The 24568-nt window shown below is 52.7% G+C and overlaps 1 protein-coding gene across 2 annotated transcripts in view; it reads left to right on the top strand.

The window, feature by feature from the left end:
- Window positions 1-24568, top strand: part of LOC135535913 (mitotic spindle assembly checkpoint protein MAD1-like) — a 103530-nt gene that overhangs the window by 39901 nt on the left and 39061 nt on the right. For both annotated transcript variants that reach the window (XM_064962314.1, XM_064962313.1), the window contains 3 exons: window positions 12817-13033; window positions 16500-16552; window positions 20719-20856. In XM_064962314.1, the coding sequence (XP_064818386.1) occupies window positions 12817-13033; window positions 16500-16552; window positions 20719-20856 (408 nt within the window). The remainder of the gene's footprint in view (window positions 1-12816; window positions 13034-16499; window positions 16553-20718; window positions 20857-24568) is intronic.

The following is a 24568-nucleotide window of genomic DNA, read 5'->3' on the forward strand; positions in this document are numbered from 1 at the left end:
CACTAGTTCATTCAGCAGGTTCTGACCCGGCCGTTTGGCTGTGGGCGACACTAGTTCATTTAGCAGGTTCTGACCCGTCCGTTTGGCTGTGGGTTACACTAGTTCATTTAGCAGGTTCTGACCCGGCCGTTTGGCTGTGGGTTACACTAGTTCATTCAGCAGCTTCTGACCCGGCCGTTTGGCTGTGGGCGACACTAGTTCATTTAGCAGGTTCTGACCCGGCCGTTTGGCTGTGGGTTACACTAGTTCATTTAGCAGGTTCTGACCCGGCCGTATGACTGTGGGTTACACTAGTTCATTTAGCAGGTTCTGACCCGGCCGTTTGGCTGTGGGTTACACTAGTTCATTTAGCAGGTTCTGACCCGACCGTATGGTTGTGGGCGACACTAGTTCATTTAGCAGGTTCTGACCCGGCTGTATGGCTGTGGGCGACACTAGTTCATTTAGCAGGTTCTGACCCTGCTGTATGGCTGTGGGTTACACTAGTTCATTTAGCAGGTTCTGACCCGGCTGTATGGCTGTGGGTTACACTAGTTCATTTAGCAGGTTCTGACCCGGCCGTATGGCTGTGGCCGACACTAGTTCATTTAGCAGGTTCTGACCCGGCCGTATGGCTGTGGCCGACACTAGTTCATTTAGCAGGTTCTGATCCGGCTGTATGGCTGTGGGTTACACTAGTTCATTTAGCAGCTTCTGACCCGGCCGTTTGGCTGTGGGTTACACTAGTTCATTTAGCAGGTTCTGACCCGGCCGTATGGCTGTGGGTTAAACTAGTTCATTTAGCAGGTTCTGACCCGGCTGTTTGGCTGTGGGTTACACTAGTTCATTTAGCAGGTTCTGACCCGGCCGTTTGGCTGTGGGTTACACTAGTTCATTTAGCAGGTTCTGACCCGGCCGTTTGGCTGTGGGTTACACTAGTTCATTTAGCAGGTTCTGACCCGGCCGTATGGCTGTGGGTTACACTAGTTCATTTAGCAGGTTCTGACCCGGCTGTATGGCTGTGGGCGACACTATTTAGCAGGTTCTGACCCGGCTGTATGGCTGTGGGCGACACTAGTTCATTTAGCAGGTTCTGACCCGGCCGTTTGGCTGTGGGTTACACTAGTTCATTTAGCAGGTTCTGACCCGGCCGTTTGGCTGTGGGTTACACTAGTTCATTTAGCAGGTTCTGACCCGGCCGTTTGGCTGTGGGTTACACTAGTTCATTTAGCAGGTTCTGACCCGGCTGTATGGCTGTGGGCGACACTAGTTCATTTAGCAGGTTCTGACCCGGCCGTTTGGCTGTGGGTTATGAGCAACACTAGTTCATGTGTGGCAGTCAAGATTTCCACAGAATTTTAAGTACATCTACTGTCCTCAATAGTACAACATTTGACCTATTCTGTGCAAATAATATACGTGACATTTAGTGTTGACGTAGAATGGACTTTTATCATGCACCCGTCTTGCACTTAAATAGCAAAATGGAGGACGCTTTTCCCCGTGGTTCATCTTCATGCCGGCCAGGTAGGCTATACTCCTGTTGTAAAGAGAAGCAATGTGCGTAATATTAGGAAAGTTTATAAATATAATAGACATAGCCAATAGAAAGCTGATGGGATCCTCCTCTTTTTAATAGAGGCCATCACTCTTGTTTTCTCACGCAGTTACATAGCCTATAGAAATGTTGCGCAACATGAGCTCATGGGCTCTCATGAAGTGTTTTGACGAGATGTTTTAATACGTTTACACTGATGTCAGAGTGATTTAAAGGGACGATACAGTGCTGAGTACCAGGCAGTGAGTTTGGTGGGTTACTAATGACCATCAGTAGCATCAGAGAAGCCTAATTGTCGTGTCTAAACGGTCACGTGGAATTTGACTGTGTTCCTGACGAGTGACCTCTGTTCTGGTGGTATTACCGTCACCTTGACAATGGTAATATGGTCACCATAACAGCCCTAGTTTCAACCCAACTCATCCTCTCTCTGTCTGTCTGTCTGTCTGTCTGTCTGTGTGTGTGTGTGTGTGTGTGTGGATCTTAATAGAATCAGTCCTACTGTTGTCCCAGTCCTGATGGTCCCTAAAGCCACACAGAGATTAGATTCCCTATTCCACAGCAGTGATGGGACACTATCACCTGGAGAGCGTTTTAGATCAGACTGCTAGTTTAGAGTCTGTCTGCATGTCTGGAGGACCTGTCTGGGGTAGACATGAAGGGTCGCTTTTTTTCTGTCACTTTCTCTCTGTCACACACACACACACACACACACACTTCATGTCCCTGTGCGTTCTGGTCACACACGCACACTTCCTGTCCCTGTGCGTTCTGGTCACACACGCACACTTCCTGTCCCTGTGCGTTCTGGTCACACACGCACACTTCCTGTCCCTGTGCGTTCTGGTCACACACGCACACTTCCTGTCCCTGTGCGTTCTGGTCACACACGCACACTTCCTGTCCCTGTGCGTTCTGGTCACACACGCACACTTCCTGTCCCTGTGCGTTCTGGTCACACACGCACACTTCCTGTCCCTGTGCGTTCTGGTCACACACGCACACTTCCTGTCCCTGTGCGTTCTGGTCACACACGCACACTTCCTGTCCCTGTGCGTTCTGGTCACACACGCACACTTCCTGTCCCTGTGCGTTCTGGTCACACACGCACACTTCCTGTCCCTGTGCGTTCTGGTCACACACGCACACTTCCTGTCCCTGTGCGTTCTGGTCACACACGCACACTTCCTGTCCCTGTGCGTTCTGGTCACACACGCACACTTCCTGTCCCTGTGCGTTCTGGTCACACACGCACACTTCCTGTCCCTGTGCGTTCTGGTCACACACGCACACTTCCTGTCCCTGTGCGTTCTGGTCACACACGCACACTTCCTGTCCCTGTGCGTTCTGGTCACACACGCACACTTCCTGTCCCTGTGCGTTCTGGTCACACACACGCACACTTCCTGTCCCTGTGCGTTCTGGTCACACACACGCACACTTCCTGTCCCTGTGCGTTCTGGTCACACACACGCACACTTCCTGTCCCTGTGCGTTCTGGTCACACACACACACACTTCCTGTCCCTGTGTGTTCTGGTCTAATTGTCAGATCTTTCTGGCCTCAGGTTCCAAACCCTATTCTAACAGTGACTGTGAACTCCACTGTTCCTCTCTCTGCTCCTCATTAAAAGAGAAGATGGACTTCCTCTCTACTTATTGAGATCACTAATGACACTATAGGAGACTGGGTTTTCCTTTCCTCTTTAAAGATAGCAAGACACACACACACACACACACACACACACACACACACACACACACACACACACACACTGAGACACAAACACACACACACTGAGACACAAACACACTTATCCCGACACACTCAGAGACACACAGTCAAACACACATCCTTCCATTTGTCCAATTTGCTTAGGCGTATGTTCTAAAGCAAGATGTTACCATTCTTTACTAAAATGTTACCACCCCTTACTAAAATGTTACCACCCCTTACTAAAATGTTACCACCCCTTACTAAAATGTTACCACCCCTTACTAAAATGTTACCACCCCTTACTAAAATGTTACCACCCTTTACTAAAATGTTACCACCCCTTACTAAAATGTTACCACCCCTTACTAAAATGTTACCACCCCTTACTAAAATGTTACCACCCCTTACTAAAATGTTACCACCCCTTACTAAAATGTTACCACCCCTTACTAAAATGTTACCACCCCTTACTAAAATGTTACCACCCTTTACTAAAATGTTACCACCCCTTACTAAAATGTTACCACCCTTTTACTAAAATGTTATCAAGCCTTACTAAAATGTTACCACCCCTTACTAAAATGTTACCAAGCCTCACTAAAATGTTACCACCCCTTACTAAAATGTTACCACCCCTTACTAAAATGTTACCACCCCTTACTAAAATGTTACCACTCCTTACTAAAATGTTACCACGCTTTACTAAAATGTTACCACCCCTTACTAAAATGTTACCACGCTTTACTAAAATGTTACCACCCTTACTAAAATGTTACCACGCCTTACTAAAATGTTACCACCCTTTACTAAAATGTTACCACCCCTTACTAAAATGTTACCACCCTTTTACTAAAATGTTATCAAGCCTTACTAAAATGTTACCACCCTTTACTAAAATGTTACCACCCCTTACTAAAATGTTACCACCCCTTACTAAAATGTTACCACCCCTTACTAAAATGTTACCACCCTTTACTAAAATGTTACCAAGCCTTACTAAAATGTTACCATTCTTTACTAAAATGTTACCACACCTTACCAGATAACAGCCCTCTCCTCTACACCCCACTGAACTGGTACTAGATAACAGCCCTCTCCTCTCCTCTACACCCCACTGAACTGGTACCAGATAACAGCCCTCTCCTCTCCTCTACACCCCACTGAACTGGTACCAGATAACAGCCCTCTCCTCTACACCCCACTGAACTGGTACTAGATAACAGGCCTCTCCTCTCCTCTACACCCCACTGAACTGGTACTAGATAACAGCCCTCTCCTCTACACCCCACTGAACTGGTACTAGATAACAGCCCTCTCCTCTCCTCTACACCCCACTGAACTGGTACTAGATAACAGCCCTCTCCTCTACACCCCACTGAACTGGTACTAGATAACAGCCCTCTCCTCTACACCCCACTGAACTGGTACTAGATAACAGCCCTCTCCTCTACACCCCACTGAACTGGTACTAGATAACAGCCCTCTCCTCTACACCCCACTGAACTGGTACTAGATAACAGCCCTCTCCTCTACACCCCACTGAACTGGTACTAGATAACAGCCCTCTCCTCTCCTCTACACCCCACTGAACTGGTACTAGATAACAGCCCTCTCCTCTACACCCCACTGAACTGGTACTAGATAACAGCCCTCTCCTCTACACCCCACTGAACTGGTACTAGATAACAGCCCTCTCCTCTACACCCCACTGAACTGGTACTAGATAACAGGCATCTCCTCTCCTCTCCACCCCACTGAACTGGTACTAGATAACAGCCCTCTCCTCTACACCCCACTGAACTGGTACTAGATAACAGCCCTCTCCTCTCCTCTACACCCCACTGAACTGGTACTAGATAACAGGCCTCTCCTCTCCTCTCCACCCCACTGAACTGGTACTAGATAACAGCCCTCTCCTCTACACCCCACTGAACTGGTACTAGATAACAGCCCTCTCCCTCTACACCCCACTGAACTGGTACTAGATAACAGGCCTCTCCTCTCCTCTCCACCCCACTGAACTGGTACTAGATAACAGCCCTCTCCTCTACACCCCACTGAACTGGTACTAGATAACAGCCCTCTCCTCTCCTCTACACCCCACTGAACTGGTACTAGATAACAGCCCTCTCCTCTACACCCCACTGAACTGGTACTAGATAACAGCCCTCTCCTCTACACCCCACTGAACTGGTACTAGATAACAGCCCTCTCCTCTACACCCCACTGAACTGGTACTAGATAACAGCCCTCTCCTCTACACCCCACTGAACTGGTACTAGATAACAGCCCTCTCCTCTACACCCCACTGAACTGGTACTAGATAACAGCCCTCTCCTCTACACCCCACTGAACTGGTACTAGATAACAGGCCTCTCCTCTCCTCTCCACCCCACTGAACTGGTACTAGATAACAGCCCTCTCCTCTACACCCCACTGAACTGGTACTAGATAACAGCCCTCTCCTCTACACCCCACTGAACTGGTACTAGATAACAGGCATCTCCTCTCCTCTCCACCCCACTGAACTGGTACTAGATAACAGCCCTCTCCTCTACACCCCACTGAACTGGTACTAGATAACAGCCCTCTCCTCTCCTCTACACCCCACTGAACTGGTACTAGATAACAGGCCTCTCCTCTCCTCTCCACCCCACTGAACTGGTACTAGATAACAGCCCTCTCCTCTACACCCCACTGAACTGGTACTAGATAACAGCCCTCTCCCTCTACACCCCACTGAACTGGTACTAGATAACAGGCCTCTCCTCTCCTCTCCACCCCACTGAACTGGTACTAGATAACAGCCCTCTCCTCTACACCCCACTGAACTGGTACTAGATAACAGCCCTCTCCTCTCCTCTACACCCCACTGAACTGGTACTAGATAACAGCCCTCTCCTCTACACCCCACTGAACTGGTACTAGATAACAGCCCTCTCCTCTACACCCCACTGAACTGGTACTAGATAACAGCCCTCTCCTCTACACCCCACTGAACTGGTACTAGATAACAGCCCTCTCCTCTACACCCCACTGAACTGGTACTAGATAACAGCCCTCTCCTCTACACCCCACTGAACTGGTACTAGATAACAGCCCTCTCCTCTACACCCCACTGAACTGGTACTAGATAACAGCCCTCTCCTCTCCTCTACACCCCACTGAACTGGTACTAGATAACAGGCCTCTCCCCTCCTCTCCACCCCACTGAACTGGTACTAGATAACAGCCCTCTCCTCTACACCCCACTGAACTGGTACTAGATAACAGCCCTCTCCCTCTACACCCCACTGAACTGGTACTAGATAACAGGCCTCTCCTCTCCTCTCCACCCCACTGAACTGGTACTAGATAACAGCCCTCTCCTCTACACCCCACTGAACTGGTACTAGATAACAGCCCTCTCCTCTCCTCTACACCCCACTGAACTGGTACTAGATAACAGCCCTCTCCTCTACACCCCACTGAACTGGTACTAGATAACAGCCCTCTCCTCTACACCCCACTGAACTGGTACTAGATAACAGCCCTCTCCTCTACACCCCACTGAACTGGTACTAGATAACAGGCCTCTCCTCTACACCCCACTGAACTGGTACTAGATAACAGCCCTCTCCTCTACACCCCACTGAACTGGTACTAGATAACAGCCCTCTCCTCTCCTCTCCACCCCACTGAACTGGTACTAGATAACAGCCCTCTCCTCTACACCCCACTGAACTGGTACTAGATAACAGCCCTCTCCTCTACACCCCACTGAACTGGTACTAGATAACAGGCATCTCCTCTCCTCTCCACCCCACTGAACTGGTACTAGATAACAGCCCTCTCCTCTACACCCCACTGAACTGGTACTAGATAACAGCCCTCTCCTCTCCTCTACACCCCACTGAACTGGTACTAGATAACAGGCCTCTCCTCTCCTCTCCACCCCACTGAACTGGTACTAGATAACAGCCCTCTCCTCTACACCCCACTGAACTGGTACTAGATAACAGCCCTCTCCCTCTACACCCCACTGAACTGGTACTAGATAACAGGCCTCTCCTCTCCTCTCCACCCCACTGAACTGGTACTAGATAACAGCCCTCTCCTCTACACCCCACTGAACTGGTACTAGATAACAGCCCTCTCCTCTCCTCTACACCCCACTGAACTGGTACTAGATAACAGCCCTCTCCTCTACACCCCACTGAACTGGTACTAGATAACAGCCCTCTCCTCTACACCCCACTGAACTGGTACTAGATAACAGCCCTCTCCTCTACACCCCACTGAACTGGTACTAGATAACAGCCCTCTCCTCTACACCCCACTGAACTGGTACTAGATAACAGCCCTCTCCTCTACACCCCACTGAACTGGTACTAGATAACAGCCCTCTCCTCTCCTCTACACCCCACTGAACTGGTACTAGATAACAGCCCTCTCCTCTACACCCCACTGAACTGGTACTAGATAACAGCCCTCTCCTCTACACCCCACTGAACTGGTACTAGATAACAGCCCTCTCCTCTACACCCCACTGAACTGGTACTAGATAACAGCCCTCTCCTCTACACCCCACTGAACTGGTACTAGATAACAGCCCTCTCCTCTACACCCCACTGAACTGGTACTAGATAACAGGCATCTCCTCTCCTCTCCACCCCACTGAACTGGTACTAGATAACAGCCCTCTCCTCTACACCCCACTGAACTGGTACTAGATAACAGCCCTCTCCTCTCCTCTACACCCCACTGAACTGGTACTAGATAACAGGCCTCTCCTCTCCTCTCCACCCCACTGAACTGGTACTAGATAACAGCCCTCTCCTCTCCTCTACACCCCACTGAACTGGTACTAGATAACAGCCCTCTCCTCTACACCCCACTGAACTGGTACTAGATAACAGCCCTCTCCTCTACACCCCACTGAACTGGTACTAGATAACAGCCCTCTCCTCTACACCCCACTGAACTGGTACTAGATAACAGCCCTCTCCTCTACACCCCACTGAACTGGTACTAGATAACAGCCCTCTCCTCTACACCCCACTGAACTGGTACTAGATAACAGCCCTCTCCTCTACACCCCACTGAACTGGTACTAGATAACAGGCCTCTCCTCTCCTCTCCACCCCACTGAACTGGTACTAGATAACAGCCCTCTCCTCTACACCCCACTGAACTGGTACTAGATAACAGCCCTCTCCTCTACACCCCACTGAACTGGTACTAGATAACAGCCCTCTCCTCTACACCCCACTGAACTGGTACTAGATAACAGCCCTCTCCTCTCCTCTACACCCCACTGAACTGGTACTAGATAACAGGCCTCTCCTCTCCTCTCCACCCCACTGAACTGGTACTAGATAACAGCCCTCTCCTCTACACCCCACTGAACTGGTACTAGATAACAGCCCTCTCCTCTCCTCTACACCCCACTGAACTGGTACTAGATAACAGGCATCTCCTCTCCTCTCCACCCCACTGAACTGGTACTAGATAACAGCCCTCTCCTCTCCTCTACACCCCACTGAACTGGTACTAGATAACAGCCCTCTCCTCTACACCCCACTGAACTGGTACTAGATAACAGCCCTCTCCTCTACACCCCACTGAACTGGTACTAGATAACAGCCCTCTCCTCTACACCCCACTGAACTGGTACTAGATAACAGCCCTCTCCTCTACACCCCACTGAACTGGTACTAGATAACAGCCCTCTCCTCTACACCCCACTGAACTGGTACTAGATAACAGCCCTCTCCTCTACACCCCACTGAACTGGTACTAGATAACAGCCCTCTCCTCTACACCCCACTGAACTGGTACTAGATAACAGCCCTCTCCTCTACACCCCACTGAACTGGTACTAGATAACAGCCCTCTCCTCTACACCCCACTGAACTGGTACTAGATAACAGCCCTCTCCTCTCCTCTACACCCCACTGAACTGGTACTAGATAACAGCCCTCTCCTCTACACCCCACTGAACTGGTACTAGATAACAGCCCTCTCCTCTACACCCCACTGAACTGGTACTAGATAACAGCCCTCTCCTCTACACCCCACTGAACTGGTACCAGATAACAGCCCTCTCCTCTACACCCCACTGAACTGGTACTAGATAACAGGCCTCTCCTCTCCTCTACACCCCACTGAACTGGTACCAGATAACAGCCCTCTCCTCTCCACCCCACTGAACTGGTACCAGATAACAACCCTCTCCTCTCCTCTACACCCCACTGAACTGGTACCAGATAACAGCCCTCTCCTCTACACCCCACTGAACTGGTACTAGATAACAGCCCTCTCCTCTCCTCTACACCCCACTGAACTGGTACTAGATAACAGCCCTCTCCTCTCCTCTACACCCCACTGAACTGGTACTAGATAACAGCCCTCTCCTCTCCTCTACACCCCACTGAACTGGTACTAGATAACAGCCCTCTCCTCTCCTCTACACCCCACTGAACTGGTACTAGATAACAGCCCTCTCCTCTACACCCCACTGAACTGGTACTAGATAACAGGCCTCTCCTCTAGACCCCTCTGAACTGGTACCAGATAACAACCCTCTCCTCTCCTCTACACCCCACTGAACTGGTACCAGATAACAGCCCTCTCCTCTCCTCTACACCCCACTGAACTGGTACCAGATAACAACCCTCTCCTCTACACCCCACTGAACTGGTACTAGATAACAGCCCTCTCCTCTCCTCTACACCCCACTGAACTGGTACTAGATAACAGCCCTCTCCTCTCCACCCCACTGAACTGGTACTAGATAACAGCCCTCTCCTCTCCTCTACACCCCACTGAACTGGTACTAGATAACAGCCCTCTCCTCTACACCCCACTGAACTGGTACTAGATAACAGCCCTCTCCTCTCCTCTACACCCCACTGAACTGGTACTAGATAACAGCCCTCTCCTCTACATGGAGATCTCTTACTGTCCGTGGTGTGATGGAGATCTCTGACTGTCCCGTGGTGTGATGGAGATCTCTGACTGTCCCGTGGTGTGATGGAGATCTCTGACTGTCCCGTGGTGTGATGGAGATCTCTGACTGTCCCGTGGTGTGATGGAGATCTCTGACTGTCCCGTGGTGTGATGGAGATCTCTGACTGTCCCGTGGTGTGATGGAGATCTCTGACTGTCCCGTGGTGTGATGGAGATCTCTGACTGTCCCGTGGTGTGATGGAGATCTCTGACTGTCCCGTGGTGTGATGGAGATCTCTGACTGTCCCGTGGTGTGATGGAGATCTCTGACTGTCCCGTGGTGTGATGGAGATCTCTGACTGTCCCGTGGTGTGATGGAGATCTCTTACTGTCCCGTGGTGTGATGAGATCTCTGACTGTCCCGTGGTGTGATGGAGATCTCTGACTGTCCCGTGGTGTGATGGAGATCTCTTACTGTCCCGTGGTGTGATGAGATCTCTGACTGTCCTGTGGTGTGATGGAGATCTCTGACTGTCCCGTGGTGTGATGGAGATCTCTGACTGTCCCGTGGTGTGATGGAGATCTCTGACTGTCCCGTGGTGTGATGGAGATCTCTGACTGTCCCGTGGTGTGATGGAGATCTCTAACTGTCCCGTGGTGTGATGAGATCTCTGACTGTCCTGTGGTGTGATGAGATCTCTGACTGTCCCGTGGTGTGATGGAGATCTCTGAGATCTCTTACTGTCCCGTGGTGTGATGAGATCTCTTACTGTCCCGTGGTGTGATGAGATCTCTGACTGTCCCGTGGTGTGATGAGATCTCTGACTGTCCCGTGGTGTGATGGAGATCTCTGAGATCTCTTACTGTCCCGTGGTGTGATGAGATCTCTTACTGTCCCGTGGTGTGATGAGATCTCTGACTGTCCCGTGGTGTGATGGAGATCTCTGACTGTCCCGTGGTGTGATGGAGATCTCTGACTGTCCCGTGGTGTGATGGAGATCTCTGAGATCTCTGACTGTCCCGTGGTGTGATGGAGATCTCTGAGATCTCTAACTGTCCCGTGGTGTGATGGAGATCTCTGACTGTCCCGTGGTGTGATGGAGATCTCTGACTGTCCCGTGGTGTGATAGAGATCTCTGACTGTCCCGTCGTGTGATAGAGATCTCTGACTGTCCCGTGGTGTGATAGAGATCTCTGACTGTCCCGTGGTGTGATGGAGATCTCTGACTGTCCCGTGGTGTGATAGAGATCTCTGACTGTCCCGTGGTGTGATGAGATCTCTGAGATCTCTTACTGTCCCGTGGTGTGATGAGATCTCTGACTGTCCCGTGGTGTGATGGAGATCTCTGACTGTCCCGTGGTGTGATGGAGATCTCTGACTGTCCCGTGGTGTGATGGAGATCTCTGACTGTCCCGTGGTGTGATGGAGATCTCTGACTGTCCCGTGGTGTGATGGAGATCTCTGAGATCTCTGACTGTCCCATGGTGTGATGGAGATCTCTTACTGTCCCGTGGTGTGATGGAGATCTCTGACTGTCCCGTGGTGTGATGGAGATCTCTGACTGTCCCGTGGTGTGATGGAGATCTCTTACTGTCCCGTGGTGTGATGGAGATCTCTAACTGTCCCGTGGTGTGATGGAGATCTCTGACTGTCCCGTGGTGTGATGGAGATCTCTGACTGTCCCGTGGTGTGATGGAGATCTCTGACTGTCCCGTGGTGTGATGGAGATCTCTGACTGTCCCGTGGTGTGATGGAGATCTCTGACTGTCCCGTGGTGTGATGGAGATCTCTGACTGTCCCGTGGTGTGATGAGATCTCTGACTGTCCCGTGGTGTGATGGAGATCTCTGACTGTCCCGTGGTGTGATAGAGATCTCTGACTGTCCCGTGGTGTGATGAGATCTCTGAGATCTCTTACTGTCCCGTGGTGTGATGAGATCTCTGACTGTCCCGTGGTGTGATGGAGATCTCTGACTGTCCCGTGGTGTGATGGAGATCTCTGACTGTCCCGTGGTGTGATGGAGATCTCTGACTGTCCCGTGGTGTGATGGAGATCTCTGACTGTCCCGTGGTGTGATGGAGATCTCTGAGATCTCTGACTGTCCCATGGTGTGATGGAGATCTCTTACTGTCCCGTGGTGTGATGGAGATCTCTGACTGTCCCGTGGTGTGATGGAGATCTCTGACTGTCCCGTGGTGTGATGGAGATCTCTTACTGTCCCGTGGTGTGATGGAGATCTCTAACTGTCCCGTGGTGTGATGGAGATCTCTGACTGTCCCGTGGTGTGATGGAGATCTCTGACTGTCCCGTGGTGTGATGGAGATCTCTGACTGTCCCGTGGTGTGATGGAGATCTCTGACTGTCCCGTGGTGTGATGGAGATCTCTGACTGTCCCGTGGTGTGATGAGATCTCTGACTGTCCCGTGGTGTGATGAGATCTCTTACTGTCCCGTGGTGTGATGGAGATCTCCTGCTTGTTGCTGTTTACACTGATTCAACATGTGGAATTGTCATGAAAATGAAAGTAAAATCATGACCAGTGTCCTGGTAAGATTCAGTTCTGGTGTGTTTCTAAAGCATGTCTCTCTCTCTCTTCCCGTCTCTCTCTCTCTTCCCGTCTCTCTCTCTCCAGGGAGACTACAATCCGGTCAAAACCAAAGTCCTCCACTTCAGTCTGAACCCTACGAGCATGGCCAAACAGCAGCGTGTGGAGGAAGTGGAGGCGCTGAGGGCAGAAGTGGAGTGTTTGAGGGAACGCCTCCGCTCTCTGCAGACAGGGGGCGCTGTCCCTCTTGCTGCTGCTGCAGGAGAGACCAGCCTCAGTCTGCCTCCCTCACAGGAGGTCCTGGGTGAGAGGAAACACACAGCTCACTGACAGCTTTTCACTGGTGATGGGCTGCTCTCTCCTTGAGGGTTTATGCAGAAACAAAACATTATTGATACCGGAGAACTGGCAAGCCTCTACTTCAGGCTCTCGACCTTCTTCCTCTTTCTCGACCTTCATCTTTGTCGGCCTCTCTCTCTCTGCCGTCGGCCTCTCTCTCTCTGCCGTCGGCCTCTCTCTCTCTGCCGTCGGCCCCTCTCTCTCTGCCGTCGGCCCCTCTCTCTCTCTGCCGTCGGCCCCTCTCTCTCTCTGCCGTCGGCCCTCTCTCTCTCTGCCGTCGGCCCCCTCTCTCTCTCTGCCGTCGGCCCCTCTCTCTCTCTGCCTTCGGCCCCTCTCTCTCTCTGCCTTCGGCCCCTCTCTCTCTCTGCCGTCGGCCCCTCTCTCTCTCTACCTCGGCCCCCTCTCTCTCCGTCGGCCCCTCTCTCTCTACCGTCGGCCTCTCTCTACCGTCGCCCCTCTCTCTCTACCGTCGGCCCCCCTCTCTCTACCGTCGGCCCCTCTCTCTCTCTACCGTCGGCCCCCCTCTCTCTCTACCGTCGGCCCCCTCTCTCTCTCTACCGTCGGCCCCCTCTCTCTCTCTACCGTCGGCCCCCCCTCTCTCTCTACCGTCGGCCCCCTCTCTCTCTACCGTCGGCCCCTCTCTCTCTACCGTCGGCCCCTCTCTCTCTCTACCGTCGGCCCCTCTCTCTCTCTCCCGTCGGCCCCTCTCTCTCTCTACCGTCGGCCCCTCTCTCTCTCTACCGTCGGCCCCTCTCTCTCTCTGCCGTCGGCCCCTCTCTCTCTCTGCCGTCGGCCCCTCTCTCTCTCTGCCGTCGGCCCCTCTCTCTCTCTGCCGTCGGCCCCTCTCTCTCTCTGCCGTCGGCCCCTCTCTCTCTCTGCCGTCGGCCCCCCTCTCTCTCTCTGCCGTCGGCCCCTCTCTCTCTCTGCCGTCGGCCCCTCTCTCTCTGCCGTCGGCCCCTCTCTCTCTCTGCCGTCGGCCCCTCTCTCTCTCTGCCGTCGGCCCCTCTCTCTCCACCTTAATTCTCTGACTGCTGTGGCTAGCTAGCGGACTGCTGTGGCTGGCTAGCGGACTGCTGCGGCTGGCTAGCCAGAGAGGACTCATATTTTCCTTTGAGGCTTTAAGTGTTCTTACACCGCTTCTGAGCGTTCAAAGCAACGAGGAAACGGACCTCGCAGGCGTTGTTGTCACCGTAGCTTGTTACATAACTTCTGAGTGATAGGAAGCACGAGCACCACCACCAATCAGCCTCCACCACCGCTCGCACGCCTGCCGTTACTATGACAACTCGCGTAGCCGTGTCAGCCAATGACTGCTGCGGGAACACACACATCTGAGCGCCACTATTTGGTGGGTTGTAACATGCTGTTTGGACAGCCAGTATTCCAGATCGGATTTGAGCATTAATGCCTGCAGTGTGAACACGGATTTAGTTTCCCCTGGAGAGAGACTGAAAACACACTGTAGAAATGGTCTGTTTACACACACACACACACGGTCTGTTTTTGGGAGAGGGAACGTGAGAGGACCTAGAGAATGGGAAATGGACAGACAGAGGAGAAACAAAGAAAAGTGTGGAGAGGGGAGGACGAGAGAGGGGAGGACGAGAGAGGGGAGGACGAGAGAGGGGAGGACGAGAGAGGGGAGGACGAGAGAGGGAGGAGATGAAGTAGAGAGGAGAGGAGGAGAGACGTGATTATGAGTAATCTGGAGGGTAAGAAGTATCACATTATGAATAAAGCATGTAATTACCCTCACGCTGTCAACGGCTGGATGTGTCTGTGTCATTGTTCCTTGTTGTGATTACGTGACGTTAATTACACAGTCATTCAGTTGTTCCATCACGCTCTGTTCCGTTCTCCACTCGATCACACCCCTCCTTCTGAACTATGGAACATTCACTGTTGTGTCAATAATTGATCAGATTCCAGGCAGGCCCATTTCTCTGGCTTGGAGGGGTGTTCCAGATGTTACCCTGTTCCCTAGATAGTACACTCCTCTTGACCTGGGAGCCTGTGGGTACTACAAGGGGAATAGGGTGTTCCAGATGTTACCCTGTTCCCTAGATAGTACACTCCTCTTGACCTGGGAGCAGGGTGTTCCAGATGTTACCCTGTTCCCTAGATAGTACACTCCTCTTGACCTGGGAGCCTGTGGGTACTACAAGGGGAATAGGGTGCTCCAGTTGCTACCCTGTCCCCTAGATAGTACACTCCTCTTGACCTGGGAGCAGGGTGTTCCAGTTGCTACCCTGTTCCCTAGATAGTACACTCCTCTTGACCTGGGAGCCTGTGGGTACTACAAGGGGAATATGGTGTTCCAGATGCTACCCTGTTCCCTAGATAGTACACTCCTCTTGACCTGGGAGCCTGTGGGTACTACAAGGGGAATATGGTGTTCCAGATGCTACCCTGTTCCCTAGATAGTACACTCCTCTTGACCTGGGAGCCTGTGGGTACTACAAGGGGAATAGGGTGTCCCAGATGCTACCCTGTCCCCTAGATAGTACACCCCTCTTGACCTGGGAGCCTGCTGGTACTACAAGGGGAATAGGGTGCTCCAGTTGCTACCCTGTTCCCTAAATAGTACACTCCTTGACCTAAGAGCCTGTGAGTACTACAAGGGGAATAGGGTGTTCCAGATGCTACCCTGTTCCCTAGATAGTACACTCCTCTTGACCTGGGAGCCTGTGGGTACTACAAGGGGAATAGGGTGTTCCAGATGCTACCCTGTTCCCTAGATAGTACACTCCTTGACCTAAGAGCCTGTGAGTACTACAAGGGGAATAGGGTGTTCCAGATGCTACCCTGTTCCCTAGATAGTACACTCCTCTTGACCTGGGAGCCTGTGGGTACTACAAGGGGAATATGGTGTTCCAGATGCTACCCTGTTCCCTAGATAGTACACTCCTCTTGACCTGGGAGCCTGTGGGTACTACAAGGGGAATATGGAGCTTTTGTTCTGGTCTCGTCCTTTGTCTTCGCAAATCAAGTCGTTTAAACCGGAAAGTCGCTATCCCAAATTGATTTCAGACTTAATTGAACTAATTATTCCTGTCTATTCTCCTCTCCACCCCTTCTCTCCTCTTCTTCTCTCTTCTCCCCTCTCCTCTTCTCTCCTCTCTACCTCTTCTCCACCCTCTTTTCTCTTCTCTCCACCTCCTCTCTCCTCTCCACCTCATCTCACCTCCACCTCGTCTCCACCCTCTTCTCTCCTCTTCTCCTCTCCTCTCTTCTCCTCCACCTTTTCTCTCCTCTCCACCTCTTCTCTCCTTCATCACTCCTCCACATCTTCTCTCCTCGCCGTCTCTTCTCCTCTTCCTTCCTCTCCTCCCCTCTTCTTGTCTCCGAGTCACTGCATAGTGACTCTGTTTAACATTAAGGGACTGTTCTGTGTTCTACATGTGGCTTAACACGACTGTTCTGTGTTGTAGATCTGCGTAAACAGATGGAAACAGCTGAGCTGAAGAACCAGCGGTTGAAGGAGGTGTGGAATGTTGTATTACATAGAAAATAAACATGTTTTATCCCCCTTCTTCCTACACATCTTATTCCTCTCCTCTACCTCATCCCTCTCTCCTCTGCCTCATCCCTCTCTCCTCTGCCTCATCCCTCTCTCCTCTGCCTCATCCCTCTCTCCTCTGCCTCATCCCTCTCTCCTCTACCTCAACCCTCTCTCCTCTACCTCACATCCCTCTCTCCTCATCACTCTCTCCTCTACCTCATCCCTCTCTCCTCTACCTCATCCCTCTCTCCTCTACCTCATCCCTCTCTCCTCTACCTCATCCCTCTCTCCACTACCTCATCCCTCTCTCCTCTACCTCAACCCTCTCTCTCCTCTACCTCAACCCTCTCGCTCCTCTACCTCATCCCTCTCTCCTCTACCTCAACCCTCTCTCTCCTCTACCTCAACCCTCTCGCTCCTCTACCTCATCCCTCTCTCCTCTACCTCATCCCTCTCTCCACTACCTCATCCCTCTCTCCACTACCTCATCCCTCTCTCCTCTGCCTCATCCCTCTCTCCTCTGCCTCATCCCTCTCTCCTCTACCTCATCTCTCTCTCTCCTCTACCTCATCTCTCTCTCTCCTCTACCTCATCCCTCTCTCTCCTCTACCTCATCTCCCTCTCTCCTCTAGCTCATCCCTCTCTCCTCTACCCTCTCTCTTCTACCTCATCTCTCTCTCTCCTCTACCTCATCTCTCTCTCTCCTCTACCTCATCCCTCTCTCCACTACCTCAACCCTCTCTCCACTACCTCACATCCCTCTCTCCTCTGCCTCATCCCTCTCTCCTCTGCCTCATCCCTCTCTCCTCTGCCTCATCCCTCTCTCCTCTACCTCATCCCTCTCTCTCCTCTACCTCATCCCTCTCTCTCCTCTACCTCATCCCTCTCTCTCCTCTACCTCATCTCCATCTCTCCTCTACCTCACATCCCTCTCTCCTCTGCCTCATCCCTCTCTCCTCTGCCTCATCCCTCTCTCCTCTACCTCATCCATCTCTCTCCTCTACCTCATCCCTCTCTCTCCTCTACCTCATCCCTCTCTCTCCTCTACCTCATCTCCATCTCTCCTCTACCTCATCTCCATCTCTCCTCTACCTCATCTCCATCTCTCCTCTACCTCATCTCCATCTCTCCTCTACCTCATCTCCATCTCTCCTCTACCTCATCCCTCTCTCTCCTCTACCTCATATCTCTCTCCTCTACCTCATATCTCTCTCCTCTACCTCATATCTCTCTCCTCTACCTCATCTCTCTCTCTCTACTCTACCTCATCCCTCTCTCCTCTACCTCACATCCCTCTCTCCTCTGCCTCATCCCTCTCTCCTCTGCCTCACATCCCTCTCTCCTCTGCCTCATCCCTCTCTCCTCTGCCTCATCCCTCTCTCCTCTGCCTCATCCCTCTCTCTCCTCTGCCTCATCCCTCTCTCTCCTCTACCTCATCCCTCTCTCTCCTCTACCTCATCCCTCTCTCTCCTCTACCTCATCCCTCTCTCTCCTCTACCTCATCCCTCTCTCTCCTCTACCTCATCTCCATCTCTCCTCTACCTCATCTCCATCTCTCCTCTACCTCATCCCTCTCTCTCCTCTACCTCATCTCTCTCTCCTCTACCTCATCTCTCTCTCTCCTCTACCTCATCCCTCTCTCCACTACCTCATCCTTCTCTCCACTACCTCAACCCTCTCTCCACTACCTCACATCCCTCTCTCTCCTCTGCCTCATCCCTCTCTCCTCTGCCTCATCCCTCTCTCCTCTGCCTCATCCCTCTCTCCTCTACCTCATCCCCCTCTCTCCTCTACCTCATCCCTCTCTCTCCTCTACCTCATCTCCATCTCTCCTCTACCTCATCTCCATCTCTCCTCTACCTCATCTTCTTCTCTCCTCTACCTCATCCCTCTCTCTCCTCTACCCTCTCTCTCCTCTACCTCATCTCCATCTCTCCTCTACCTCATCCCTCTCTCTCCTCTACCTCATCCCTCTCTCTCCTCTACCTCATATCTCTCTCCTCTACCTCATCCCTCTCTCCACTACCTCATCCCTCTCTCCACTACCTCATCCCTCTCTCCTCTGCCTCATCCCTCTCTCCTCTGCCTCATCCCTCTCTCCTCTGCCTCATCCCTCTCTCCTCTGCCTCATCCCTCTCTCCTCTACCTCACATCCCTCTCTCCTCTACCTCACATCCCTCTCTCCTCTACCTCATCTCCCTCTCTCCTCTACCTCATCCCTCTCTCTCCTCTACCCTCTCTCTCTTCTACCTCATCTCTCTCTCTCCTCTACCTCATCCCTCTCTCCACTACCTCAACCCTCTCTCCTCTACCTCACATCCCTCTCTCCTCTGCCTCATCCCTCTCTCCTCTGCCTCATCCCTCTCTCCACTACCTCAACCCTCTCTCCTCTACCTCACATCCCTCTCTCCTCTGCCTCATCCCTCTCTCCTCTGCCTCATCCCTCTCTCCTCTACCTCATCCCTCTCTCTCCTCTACCTCATCCCTCTCTCTCCTCTACCTCATCCCTCTCTCTCCTCTACCTCATCCCTCTCTCTCCTCTACCTCATCTCTCTCTCCTCTACCTCATCTCTCTCTCCTCTACCTCATCTCCATCTCTCCTCTACCTCATCTCTCTCTCCTCTATCTCATATCTCTCTCTCTCCTCTACCTCATATCTCTCTCCTCTACCTCATCCCTCTCTCCACTACCTCAACCCTCTCTCCTCTACCTCACATCCCTCTCTCCTCTGCCTCATCCCTCTCTCCTCTGCCCCATCCCTCTCTCCTCTACCTCATCCCTCTCTCTCCTCTACCTCATCCCTCTCTCTCCTCTACCTCATCCCTCTCTCTCCTCTACCTCATCTCCATCTCTCCTCTACCTCATCTCCATCTCTCCTCTACCTCATCCCTCTCTCCTCTACCTCATATCTCTCTCCTCTACCTCATCTCTCTCTCTCTCCTCTACCTCATATCCCTCTCTCTCCTCTACCTCATATCTCTCTCTCTCCTCTACCTCATATCTCTCTCTCTCCTCTACCTCATATCTCTCTCTCTCCTCTACCTCATATCTCTCTCTCTCCTCTACCTCATCCCTCTCTCCACTACCTCATCCCTCTCTCCTCTGCCTCATCCCTCTCTCTCCTCTACCTCATCCCTCTCTCTCCTCTGCCTCATCCCTCTCTCTCCTCTACCTCATCCCTCTCTCCACTACCTCATCCCTCTCTCTCTCCTCTGCCTCATCCCTCTCTCTCCCCTACCCTCTCTCTCCTCTACCTCATCCCTCTCTCCTCTACCTCATATCCCTCTCTCCTCTGCCTCATCCCTTTCTCCTCTGCCTCTTCCCTCTCTCTCCTCTACCTCATCCCTCTCTCTCCTCTACCTCATCCCTCTCTCTCCTCTACCTCATCCCTCTCTCTCCTCTACCTCATCCCTCTCTCTCCTCTACCTCATATCCCTCTCTCCTCTGCCTCATCCCTCTCTCCTCTGCCTCATCCCTTTCTCCTCTGCCTCATCCCTCTCTCCTCTGCCTCATCACTCTCTCTCCTCTACCTCATCCCTCTCTCCTCTACCTCATCCCTCTCTCTCCTCTACCCTCTCTCTCCTCTACCTCATCCCTTTCTCCTCTGCCTCATCCCTCTCTCTCCTCTGCCTCATCCCTCTCTCTCCTCTACCTCATCCCTCTCTCTCCTCTACCTCATCCCTCTCTCCTCTACCTCATATCCCTCTCTCCTCTACCTCATATCCCTCTCTCCTCTGCCTCATCCCTTTCTCCTCTGCCTCATCCCTCTCTCTCCTCTACCCTCTCTCTCCTCTACCCTCTCTCTCCTCTACCTCATCCCTCTCTCCTCTGCCTCATCCCTTTCTCCTCTGCCTCATCCCTCTCTCCTCTGCCTCATCCCTCTCTCCTCTGCCTCATCCCTCTCTCCTCTGCCTCATCCCTTTCTCCTCTGCCTCATCCCTTTCTCCTCTGCCTCATCCCTCTCTCCTCTGCCTCATCCCTCTCTCCTCTGCCTCATCCCTCTCTCCTCTGCCTCATCTCTTCTGATGAGTGTGAGTGAGTGATGGACGGAGAGTGTGAGTGAGTGATGGACGGAGAGTGTGAGTGAGTGAGTGACAGTGTGAGGGAGAGACTATTGTGAACCCGTGTTGTATCTGTGTTGTTACCAGGTGTTCCAGAGGAAGATTCAGGAGTTCAGGACGGTGTGCTATGTTCTGACAGGCTATCAGATAGACATCACTACTGAGAACCAGTACAGGCTGACCTCTGTCTACGCTGAACACATGGACGACTCTCTACTGTTTAAGGTACAAACACACAAGGTGACCAAGCGGTTAGAGTGTTGGGCCAGTAACCAATCACCGAACCGACAAGGTGACCAAGCGGTTAGAGTGTTGGGCCAGTAACCAATCACCGAACCGACAAGGTGACCAAGCGGTTAGAGTGTTGGGCCAGTAACCAATCACTGAACCGACAAGGTGACCAAGCGGTTAGAGTGTTGGGCCAGTAACCAATTAACCAATCACTGAACCGACAAGGTGACCAAGCGTTAGAGTGTTGGGCCAGTAACCAATCACCGAACCGACAAGGTGACCAAGCGGTTAGAGTGTTGGGCCAGTAACCAATCACCGAACCGACAAGGTGACCAAGCGGTTAGAGTGTTGGGCCAGTAACCAATCACTGAACCGACAAGGTGACCAAGCGGTTAGAGTGTTGGGCCAGTAACCAATCACCGAACCGACAAGGTGACCAAGCGGTTAGAGTGTTGGGCCAGTAACCAATCGCTGAACCGACAAGGTGACCAAGCGGTTAGAGTGTTGGGCCAGTAACCAATCACCGAACCGACAAGGTGACCAAGCGGTTAGAGTGTTGGGCCAGTAACCAATCACCGAACCGACAAGGTGACCAAGCGGTTAGAGTGTTGGGCCAGTAACCAATCACCGAACCGACAAGGAGGCCAAGCGGTTACATACTGGTACATGTGTATTAATACATACTGGTACATGTGTGTATATTGATACATACTGGTACATGTGTGTATATTGATACATGCTGGTACATGTGCGTATATTGATACATACTGGTACATGTGCGTATATTGATACATACTGGTACATGTGTCTGTTTAAGACTAGAGACTAATTTAGAGACTAGTTATGTCTGCTATGTTAGGTTATATGATCAAAGACTATGTCTGCTACGTGTGAAGAGACTCTATAACACATCATATCAGAGAGAGAAAGAGATGAGGGAGATTGGAGGGTTAGAGAATTAGAGGAGAGGGATGGAGGGATTAAAGGGGAGACGGCGGGGACGAAAGGAGAGACGGGGGGGGGGACGAAAGGAGAGACGGGGGGGGGACGAAAGGAGAGACTGGGGGACGGGCGAGAGGAGAGACTGGGGGACGGGCGAGAGGAGAGACTGGGGGACGGACGAGAGGAGAGACTGGGGGACGGACGAGAGGAGAGACTGGGGGACGGGCGAAAGGAGAGACTGGGGGACGGGCGAAAGGAGAGACTGGGGGACGGACGAGAGGAGAGACTGGGGACGGACGAGAGGAGAGACTGGGGGACGGGCGAGAGGAGAGACTGGGGGACGGACTAGAGGAGAGACTGGGGGACGGACGAGAGGAGAGACTGGGGACGGACGAGAGGAGAGACTGGGGGACGGGCGAGAGGAGAGACTGGGGGACGGGCGAGAGGAGAGACGGGGGGGACGGGCGAGAGGAGAGACTGGGGGACGGGCGAAAGGAGAGACTGGGGGACGGACGAGAGGAGAGACTGGGGGACGGACGAGAGGAGAGACTGGGGGACGGACGAGAGGAGAGACTGGGGGACGGACGAGAGGAGAGACTGGGGGACGGACTAGAGGAGAGACTGAGGGGGGGGGGGCGAAAGGAGAGACTGGGGGACGAAAGGAGAGACTGGGGGACTGGCGAGAGGAGAGACTGGGGGACGGGCGAAAGGAGAGACTGGGGGACGGGCGAAAGGAGAGACTGGGGGACGGGCGAAAGGAGAGACTGGGGGACGGGGCGAAAGGAGAGACTGGGGACGGGCGAAAGGAGAGACTGGGGGACGAAAGGAGAGACTGGGGGACGAAAGGAGAGACTGGGGGACGGGCGAAAGGAGAGACGGGGGGACGGGCGAGAGGAGAGACTGGGGGACGGGGCGAGAGGAGAGACTGGGGGACGGGGCGAGAGGAGAGACTGGGGGACGGGGCGAGAGGAGAGACTGGGGGACGGGGCGAGAGGAGAGACTGGGGACGGGGCGAGAGGAGAGACTGGGGGACGGGGCGAGAGGAGAGACTGGGGGACGGGGCGAGAGGAGAGACTGGGGGACGGGGCGAGAGGAGAGACTGGGGGACGGGGCGAGAGGAGAGACTGGGGGACGGGGCGAGAGGAGAGACTGGGGACGGGGCGAGAGGAGAGACTGGGGGACGGGGCGAGAGGAGAGACTGGGGACGGACGAGAGGAGAGACTGGGGGACGGACGAGAGGAGAGACTGGGGGACGGGCGAGAGGAGAGACTGGGGGGGGAGAGGAGAGACTGGGGGGGCGAGAGGAGAGACTGGGGGGGCGAGAGGAGAGACTGGGGGGGGGAGAGGAGAGACTGGGGGACGGACTAGAGGAGAGACTGGGGACGGACTAGAGGAGAGACTGGGGGACGGACGAGAGGAGAGACTGGGGGGGGGGCGAAAGGAGAGACTGGGGGACGGAGGAGAGGAGAGACTGGGGGACGGACTAGAGGAGAGACTGGGGACGGACGAGAGGAGAGACTGGGGGGGGGCGAAAGGAGAGACTGGGGGACGGAGGAGAGGAGAGACTGGGGGACGGGCGAGAGGAGAGACTGGGGGACGGGCGAGAGGAGAGACTGGGGGACGGACGAGAGGAGAGACTGGGGACGGGCGAGAGGAGAGACTGGGGGGGGCGAGAGGAGAGACTGGGGGGGGCGAGGAGAGACTGGGGGACGGACTAGAGGAGAGACTGGGGGGGGGCGAAAGGAGAGACTGGGGGGCGAAAGGAGAGACTGGGGGGGGGGCGAGAGGAGAGACTGGGGACGGACGAGAGGAGAGACGGGGGGGATGAGAGATTTTTTTTTCTTAAAGGACCTCATACTTCGTTTTGATGGTTCGTTAAGCTTTATTTGGGTTTCAGTGTGTCTTCTCTCCAGTGTGTTAAATCCTCAGAGAGCCACCTGCGACCCTGTCAGGGAAGATGATTCACTGTCAATATTTATTAACCTCGGCTCAAGTACTTCTCCTCTCGCTCTCTCTCTCTCGTGCTGTCTCGCGCGCTCTCTCTCTCTCTCTCTCTCTCTCTTGCTGTCTCGCTCTCTCAAATCATTTCAATTTATTCAAGTTAAGGGCTTTATTGGAATGGGAAGCATATGTTGACATTGCCAAAGCAAGTAAACTAGATAATAAACAAAAGTGAAATAAATAATACAATTGAACAGTAAACATTACACTCACAGAAGTTCCAAAAGAATAAAGACATTTCAAATGTAATTTATTTGCAAATATTTAAAGGAAAAATAAGTAAACCTACTTATGTGCACCCACACACACATGTTATATGGTGTTGTCTGTGTGTGTTAGTATGGTACACCAGCATGTAGCCTGCACTGGTAATGACTGGTGACGCACACAACTGGAGCAGCGTCCCGCAGAGGAGGGGTTTGTGTGTGAACCGTGTAAGAGGTTTTGAGTCCATGTGAGCAGTGTAAGAGGATTTGAGTCCATGTGAACAGTGTAAGAGGTGGTTTTGAGTCCATGTGAACGGTGTAAGAGGTGGTTTTGAGTCCATGTGAACGGTGTAAGAGGTGGTTTTGAGTCCATGTGAACGGTGTAAGAGGTGGTTTTGAGTCCATGTGAACAGTGTAAGAGGTGGTTTTGAGTCCATGTGAACAGTGTAACACTTGTTGTTAGCGTGTTCAGCCCAGTAATCCATCTTCATGAGACGCAGGTACCTCGTCCAGATAGAAACTCGAAAAGTTCCGTGACAGTCCTTTAGAAACACGTC

This window comes from Oncorhynchus masou, unplaced genomic scaffold, assembly GCF_036934945.1.
Source record: "Oncorhynchus masou masou isolate Uvic2021 unplaced genomic scaffold, UVic_Omas_1.1 unplaced_scaffold_531, whole genome shotgun sequence".
NCBI classification, from domain to species: Eukaryota; Metazoa; Chordata; class Actinopteri; order Salmoniformes; family Salmonidae; genus Oncorhynchus; species Oncorhynchus masou.